This window comes from Lytechinus pictus, chromosome 3, assembly GCF_037042905.1.
Source record: "Lytechinus pictus isolate F3 Inbred chromosome 3, Lp3.0, whole genome shotgun sequence".
Classification (NCBI taxonomy): Eukaryota; Metazoa; Echinodermata; class Echinoidea; order Temnopleuroida; family Toxopneustidae; genus Lytechinus; species Lytechinus pictus.
The window spans coordinates 36,989,495-36,998,678 of NC_087247.1; the positions used below are offsets into that span (position 1 = coordinate 36,989,495).

The 9,184-nt window shown below is 40.2% G+C and overlaps 1 protein-coding gene across 1 annotated transcript; it reads right to left on the reverse strand.

The window, feature by feature from the left end:
• Nucleotides 1-7,311: 7,311 nt before the first annotated feature.
• LOC135153590 (paraneoplastic antigen Ma3 homolog) lies at nucleotides 7,312-8,774 on the reverse strand. The gene has a single exon (XM_064096957.1). The coding sequence runs from the start codon at nucleotides 8,673-8,675 to the stop codon at nucleotides 7,401-7,403; it is 1,275 nt and encodes a 424-aa protein (XP_063953027.1). The 5' UTR covers nucleotides 8,676-8,774; the 3' UTR covers nucleotides 7,312-7,400.
• Nucleotides 8,775-9,184: the final 410 nt, after the last annotated feature.

Genomic DNA, 9,184 nt, shown 5'->3' on the forward strand with positions numbered 1-9,184 from the left:
CTGTAGCAAAGTTTGAGTTATTGCAAAAGTTGAGTAGTTTATTTGTAGAATACAACATCTATATTTTACCCTCAAGCAGTCTTTTTTTAAAGACTAAGTAGCCCAAATAATATGAAAAGAGTAAATATCAGTGACAAAAACAATTCTAACCCCTACGCACCTGTCCCTCACTGGAAATGCAGTGAGTTCGGGATACCGAGAAGGAACCAGGATTTAGGTCTGTTAGCGCTGAGTTCCAACTCGGATGAGGGGCTAGTTCAATGACCACCAAATAAGAATATATATTTCAAATTATAAAGTAATGCAACAAACATAAGCGCTGGAACACAATAGAAATAAGGTGTCATATACTTTTAATTAATTCTCTGACTTCAAAACTGTCATTGGATCAAACAAAACTTATAACAACAAATAACTATTATATTTCATTTATCTTCTCACTGTATATATTTCATGACATATTATCCAAGCTTAACTAAAATGAATGTTCAAATAACTTATTTACCCGGGAATGTTTTAGAGATGGGGAAGAGAGGAATTAGAAATGGAGAAAATGTTAGTAAATTAAGTGGCCACTTACATACGCGATCGCAAGTTTACGAAACAGTTCAGTTGCTGACGGGGACTTTCCTGACGGGGGTGATGACGAGGACAGGGACGATTCGATGACGATGACTTGAACGATGGCGATGACGAGGACAGGGACGATTCGATGACGATGACTTGAACGATGATGGCGATGACGAGGACTGGACCGATGAGGTGACGACAAGGACTGGATTGATGAGGTGACGACAACAGGAGCAGTGAAGGACGAGGACTGGCGTTTTAATTGATGAAGACGTTGACGCAAACTTTGAAGAACTTGATAGGTTACAGCAATAGGAATGAAGGTTTCCAGTTGCCAACTGTTTGAAATACTTGGAATGTACTTTTCTTTGTTGCAGTCCGCTTTATGTTGCACGAAATAATGTTCTGTCGGTCTGACGAACTTCTTCGATCCAAATATATTAGTAGTTAGTTAAAGTATAGAGAATATTTGATGATGATGACGATGATGGGCGAAGGTGCAGGGTGGTTGGCTAGATCGGGGTCCAAAAAAGGGGCATCAAGGAGGGGGTAGTAAAGGGGGTCGCCAAGCGAGGGGTCCAGATGGGGGTGTCCAAGTGAGGAAAACTAGCTTGGGGTCATCTTTTATACTTGATTACATATTCACTAAACTCAAATCTAATTGGACAGGGATATCTGCTGAAGGGCGTGACTTAAATATAACTACACTTTTCATTGGTCAAGTTTAAGGAAGGCTGGGGTGCATGTTTCAATTAGTTTGTCTAGTTAAGACTCATGAATAGGTTCTAGGTAAAGCTTCATAGGTACCAGTAACCAATATTTATGTCTTAAAGTACTTTGTTCATAGTGTGGGCAATTGGTGTAGGGGAACAAAGAGGGCACTTTGTGAACAAAGGTTTACCAGAAATTGGGGAGCTTTAAGGCCTATAGTAAAGAATAAGATCTTAACAAAGGGGGTTATTTGTAAACTAAATGGGGGCTTGTTGGGGATGACTATGATGGATTAATACTGGTACTTGTTGGAGAGCTTATACTGTCTCAATAAGACTACATGTTAGTATGAAGAGAAGATTGAAATAGCATAGAGGAATAGAAATAAAGAGAAATGCAGAGAAATAGCAAGGCATAATAATATGAAATATTGAAAGAGATATTATTAAAGGCAGATAGATAGCACGATGTAAGGCAAATATGCCACTATGCTACATCTTCCCCTCTGCCACCAGAATGGCGACCTCGCCATTCCCAAAAATAATTGAAAGATAAATATCAATAATTTCGATTGCTTACTAAATAGAAATACTAAAATATCAATCCTATATCATATACGACACCTTGAAACCTAACTTATTGATTTCACACCATATTCTATACAGTCATTAAATAATATACGGATCATGGAGACTCCAAAAAACTTTGATGATAACGAGCTACATGTATAACATTCAATAAAAACTATTTACACCTAGACCAAACCACATAGGAAACTTTATAGGGAAACGTGCATCACCAATATGAAGTCACGTGTACAATAAATATCACTCGACTATCAACCTATAACTGTATACATTTATCAATTTGCATTAATTAATAACCCTTATTGTGTTGTCAAAATAACGATATCAACTATATCACAATACTCAAACCATGTCTATATAGTTCGTAAACTAAAGACAAAACATGATGAATAAAGAAAATTTCATGTAGCATCAATAATGACTGATATTCAATCCTTTAGCTATATAGCAGACCGTTTGTATACCCAAAAGAAATCCATAACATTGAACTTTTGATCTATACAGATGATATATATACGATTTAGCCCCTTTGGACTAGTAATTATGCTTTACATAATACTTACTGATTGAATCAAACACAAATGTCACCTCTAAATTCATAACCAAACTAATTCTCTTATTCCCAAAAAGTAGAAAGTAAAATAGTCTTCTATATTCTTTCTCTTCTGTTTCACAATTTCTCAAATACTACTTACTAATATAATAAACAGATCAATACTCCAATCCAAGGTAATTATCTCCAAAAGTGTAGATTATTCATATCCTCAGATTATTAAAAGGAATGCAAATTTATGATATTCGGTTGCAACAAAATGTAACCTAGTCAATGAAATACATTTATATCAGCATAGTTCAAAACTATTGAACCTTGTTATTTTACTTAATAACCATACATAAATAGAACGTACTCATTCCGTTCCTAATATGGCAATTAATAAACAAAATAAAGAATACACATTAATAAATACATTACTAGATTATGCGAAGCAGAGGAATGTCAATTAGGAGAAATCACTTCTGACTTTTTTTTAATTTTATTTCTGTCTCTAACAGAGCAGTCTTGCCTATTTATGCAGTGAAGGCAGATCTCACTCTCTGATCCAAAGAACAAAGAAATCTGTTCTCGTACATTGGGAAGAGATGACATCATCATCATCACACACGCAGCCATCAAACTTACAACAATCTCTAATGGTGAAAATAACAGAAACACACACTTCACCAAAAACAAGACCAGCAGGCCATACAACGCCATACAATTATACTTATTTCCAACAATTAGTTGGACAATTTGACTCTGGTTATAGGTCAGTCGATCAGGTGGACGAGAACATCTTTGTGACCGTCTCGGGGGACAGTCTTCCTCTTCAACAGAGGCAGTCTCTTGCTCGTCATCTGAAGGGACGGGAGAGGGGTCAACATTAGCAGGGGCGTCAATACTTTCACTATCCACAATACTTTCAATTTCCGCATCAGGATTGGGATTAGCTGGGCCTAAGGTACTATCATTATTTTGAGGGAATGACTGACTAAAGTTTACTTCAAAATCGTTATCACTATTCTGTTCTTGCCTGTCAACAGGGAGGTTCCAGGCTGTGACACTTTCTTCTTCTTCATGTATTTCTGAGTCCTGCCTAATATCATGGTTTGTAGGTGGGATTACTTTGCTCTTAGCTACACTTTTATGGTTGGACTGGGAGTCTATTTTGGGGAGAAAGTTACAAGGCAAAAGGAGATTACGATGTAAGACACGTGTCTTACCCCTAGTTCCATCAGGTCTTACTCTAAATACTGGGATATCTTCATTGGGCTGTTCGACCACAATGTGGGGATCCTTTCCCCATATATCACCCAACTTATTCTTTCCCTTGACACCCTTGATCTTGACCAAGACCCTATCTCCTACTTCAATCTTATTCTCCTTCAATTTCTGATCATACCGTCCCTTGTTCTTAGCTCCTGCTTGATCATTCCTTTCAGATGTAACTTTGTAGGCATAGTCTAACCTATCCCGAAGCTTGGTTACATAATCAGGCGTACTCGAAATGTCATCACCCTGTGCACCAAGTCCTAAAAATATATCTATAGGGAGGCGGGGATGTCGGCCATACATTAGATAGAAGGGAGAAAACCCAGTCACACTATGTTTAGTACAATTATAGGCGTGAACTAGAGGAGCCACGTAAGTTTTCCAGTTAGATTTCTTATCTTCAGTCAAGGTGCCTAGCATACTTAGCAGGGTACGATTCATCCTTTCGCAACTCCCATTACCCTGTGGGTGATATGGAGTAGTTCTAGATTTCTCAATACCTACTAGCTTACAGAGTTGTTTGATGACATCCGATTCAAAGTTTCTGCCCTGATCTGAATTTAGTCGTTCAGGAAATCCGTAATGAACAAGAAAGTGATCAAATAGAATCTTGGCAGTAGTTTGTGCTGTCTGATTCTTTGTGGGAACAGCTACTGAGTATCGGGTGAAGTGGTCTGTGATGACTAGTATGTTGCCATATCCTCCCTTCGACTCCTCTAGAGTGAGGAAGTCCATGCACACTAGCTCTAAGGGCCTTGTTGTTTTAATGCTAACTAGTGGCGCTGTGTTAGAAGAGTTTGAAACTCCTTTTCTTCGGACACAACGACCGCAAGTACTAACATAGCTCTTCACATCCTTACTCAAATAGGGCCAGTAAAATCTATCCCGGACGAGTTCAGTTGTGCGTTCAACACCTAAATGACCTATCTCATCATGCAGAGCCTTTAGAGCTAATGCACAATACTCCCTTGGTAGCACTAATTGTAAATGTTCCTTACCATTAATCACCCGCCTACGGTAAAGGACTCTATCTCTTAGTACTAGCCTATCCCATTCCTTGAGCATGATTTGAACGTCCTTACTTTCATCTTTCCTACAATTTGTGGATGGGCAGTTACCCTGAGTCAAACAATCTATCACCCTACTAATAATTGGGTCCCTTCTTTGCTCATGCGCCCAGTCTGGAGGGTCGGCAGGGAAGAGAGAATTATGTACATTGTCTACGGATCCAACGTTATCTATTACAGTGGCAGAGTTCTGACCTACAACTTCTACAAAGGGACTATTATCTACATCTACATTTATTGCATAGTCTAATACTGCTTGGACAGTTTCCTGATTGCATGTATTCCTACCTATCGGGGATTCAGATAAGGGAGCATCATGGGGGCGCCTTGAGAGAGTATCGGCATCTATATTCATTTTACCTGACCTATATGATAGAGATAAATTATAGCTTGCGAGGTCTGATAACCACCTATGACCAGTCGCATCTAGTTTGGCAGTGGTTAGAACATACGTTAAGGGGTTATTATCTGTTAGCACATGGGTTTCGTTACCATAGAGAAAATCATGGAATTTCTCGGTCACAGCCCACTTCAAAGCTAAAAACTCTAACTTATGGGCGGGGCAATTCCTCTCATTCTTGTTCAGTGACCGACTCCCATAGGCTATCACCCTTTCTTTACCTTCCCCATCTAATTGATATAGGGCTGCCCCTAAACCAGTGGTACTCGCATCTGTATGCAATATAAAGGGCTTTGAGAAGTCTGCATATTGCAACACAGGTGAACTAATCAATTTACTCTTAACCTCTAAAAATGCTTCTTCCTGCCTTCTAGTCCACCTCCATGGAGGAGGCGGGGAAGGAGATGGTGACTTTGTCTTACCCTTACGCGTCTTGGCGCCACCTAACAGTTCAAGCATGGGGTGTGCTATCTTAGAGAGGTTAGGGATGAATTTCCTATAATAACTAGCTAATCCTAAGAAAGATCTAAGTTCTTTCACATTTCTTGGAGTGGGCCAGTCTCTGACAGTTTGCGTCTTTTCCGGATCGGTAGCTATGCCTTCGGAAGACAAGATATGACCTAGATATTTTACACGCGTCTGGAGCAATTTGCACTTGGAAGCTTTCAGCTTGAATCCATGCGCTGACAAGCGTTGGATTACAGCTTCCAACCTGGTGACATGTTCTTCTATGGTTTTACTATAGATGATAATATCATCCAAGTAAACAACACAGACAGAATGGTTCAAATCACCAAGGCACTTCTCCATTGCTCGCTGAAATGTACTAGGTGCGTTGCACAGTCCGAAAGGCATGCGATTGCACTCCCATAATCCAAAAGGAGGGGGAAGTACAAAAGCAGTCTTGTGTTTGTCTTTTTCATCTATTTCCAATTGCCAATACCCAGACTTGAGGTCAAGTGAACTAAACCACTTAGCACCCTGCATCATCTGCAGAGTCTCATCAATTCTGGGTAAGGCGTAGGAATCTCTTATTGTATGTTGGTTCAACTTGCGAAAATCGATACAGAACCGCAAGGATCCATCCTTTTTCCTTACTAAGACTACGGGACTAGCATATGGGGAAAATGATTCTCTGATTACACCCGCTTCGTGCATCGAACGTACATGTTCACATACTTCCTCGTACATAGCGGGAGGGATTCTCCTATACCTTTCTCGAAATGGTTGGTTATCTTTAAGGGGAATATTATGGGTTATTATATTACTACATCCTAGGTCAGTGTCTGATTGGCTAAAGGCATGTGGATATCCTTGTAGAATAGTTCTAACCTTATCAATATCCTTCCTTGATGCAGGAGACTCTGTGAAATCTAACCCTTCTACATCTAATCCACCTTTCTGGCTAGTATCTACACTCTGGTGATTCGTCTGGAATGGACCCTCAATGTTACACAAATAGAGTTCAGCTAAGATACTATTCCTACACAGCCATATAGGTTCATCAGTTTGGTTCCGCACCAGAACTGGCACTCGACCGGTAGTTTGTCTTCCTACATCTATCGTGATGGTGTTAGAATCTATAACTAAACCTTCTGGTAACCTATTGTGTCTACGGGGCTCTATCATGACATCATAAGACCTACCAGAAAATGGGAGGGGGACCTTACCTTCTACTATGATTGCATGATTTGCAGGGACCCTAATAGCATTCTTTGAAGCACTCCTTACTTCACCTATCCTACCATCCTTTCTAGACTGGACACTCATTTGCATACAAGTATATACATTCTGCCAAACTGGATCTACATTAGCATTGCGCGCAAAGTCGGATCCGTATCGAGATGTACCTATGTCAATACATGTATCAATGACATTTGTCCCTACACACAAAGGCACTTTCTTATTATATGATGTATCTCGCACTACTAATACTGGTACATCAATCTCTGGGGAGGAGGGGAGAGAACCGGGACAAAGAATAGAAACTTCTACATAACCTAAGTATGTGACAGGTAAACCGTTGGCTCCCTCTACTTTGATCAGATCATCGATACTACGCATGGAATTTGGAGGGAGATGAGACTTAAAGTACGAGTGAGAGATTGTGGTTATTTGAGAACCACTATCAATCAAACATTTACATTCACTACCGTTTACCCTAGCTACTGATTCGGTTGCCCTACCTATCATCTTATTCAGTACTCTACTGGAAGGGGGACTCGTACGCTCTGCCTTTTGAGAGGAAGTTAGACCTACTGCCCGCCCCTCGGCAGAGGTCTTCCTTCGTTTAAAGGACTGTTGTATTGAGGAGAGACATTAGAGGAAGAAGAGTGTATAGGAGGAAAGAGGGGAGGAGGAGAAGGAAAATGAGAAGGATGAGGCGGATAGTGAGCAGGGGGAGGAGGAGGAGGAATACGACACTCTCGAGCGATGTGTCCAGGTTGACCACAATTATAACACGGTCCCCTCGGGCGAGGGCGATATGGTCTACTATTACTACTATCATTGTTAGGCCTACCACTAACATTAGAACTACAACTATTGATCTCCATCTCTTTTAGCTTATTTTTTACTTCTCGAAGTTCTTTAACTAAATCTACCTCTGTATCTACAGTTTGTGCATTAGCACCACCTACTCTTTGGCGGGAGCGCTGTGGGGCATGGAATTTCTGAAATTCCCCATTCTCTTGTTCTTGCTGGCGAGCAATACGAACTAGTTCGTCGAAGGAGGTCACTACTTCGTATTTATGTCGGATAGCCTGCTTTAGGGACTCGTCCGACATACCCTTCCAAAAGACCACGCGAAGAGTTTCATCCTTTGCAGTTGGGGAAATACCCTTCCTTTGCTCTACCCTATCAATGGCCAGCTGGAGGCGCGCGCTGTAGGCAGTGATGGACTCATCCAATCCTTGCCTTGCGGAGTAGAGTTGCTGCAGCAATACAGCCCCTGACTCCACGGTTCCGTAGAAGCCTTCCAGTTTGTCAAGGATTTGGTCGATAGAGGAATCTATCCCCATATTCAAGACAAGCTGGCCGGCTTCTCCTCGCAGCGACCTTCTAACTAGCCTTACTAGCGATTGCGCATTACAGTTATCATCCAATTGTAGACATCGTATTTCATGTTTCCACATTTCGAAGGGTACTTCCCCACCCTTGGGTTTGGGCTCACCAGAGAACAGGGACAACTTAAGTGGACTTTGAATAATAGTTTGAGTTCTGGCTGTGTTATCTGGAGGGGATTCAGATTTGATGCTAAATAAAAGATTTGATTTTGGGATTTCCATTATTTCAATGGAGTTGCCATCTAGGCTCTTTTTGTTTAGCTCCGCTATTGCTTGAACAGCTTCACTACATTGTCTAAATGCGCAGTGTGCATTGCCAGTCAATTCACCAGTTAAGCAGTCCCTCCCGAACTGGATATGGGAAATGTCCCCTACCGTTCCTAAAAATTCCCTTAAACTATCTTCGGTGGTTGTTGGACTTAATCGCCTAACTAAAACAACACAGTCTCCCTTTACTGATGCCATATTTGCAATATAACAATCAATACACTGATATCAAAAGTTGAATGGAAGAGAGAGAGAGAGAGAGAGCAATTTCTTGCAAGCACAGAATAGAATCTTGAAAATGAATTAACAGAGCAATCTAATAATTCAAGGTATAGAGAGGGAAAAGAAATTTCAGTCAAATCAAATACCTATAGCATCATACACTCAATCAACTCATTCATTAATTCACTGAACACTGATGGAATCAGATATCATACCTTCCCCAAAAATCTGAACAGAGAGCACAACAGTTGTCACGATGTATATAGAGGGGAGTAATAAATTCCTTACCTAACTATGAATTCCTCTAGTTCGCATCTGTTTCTAAATATTCATGCATTTACTACTAAAAAGTAACTGTTACGTAACTTCTATACAAAACTTCTAAACAATATCAAAATAATAAGGCAGCAATATTAAAATGTATTAGAAATTTGTGTCCAAGCGCTTTCAAAGTACAGGGATATTCAAACCTGTATAATCTTATT

Bases quoted from the DNA above. Each gene is read 5' to 3' on its own strand.
- LOC135153590 (XM_064096957.1), bottom strand. From the start codon at position 8,675: ATGGCATCAGTAAAGGGAGACTGTGTTGTTTTAGTTAGGCGATTAAGT.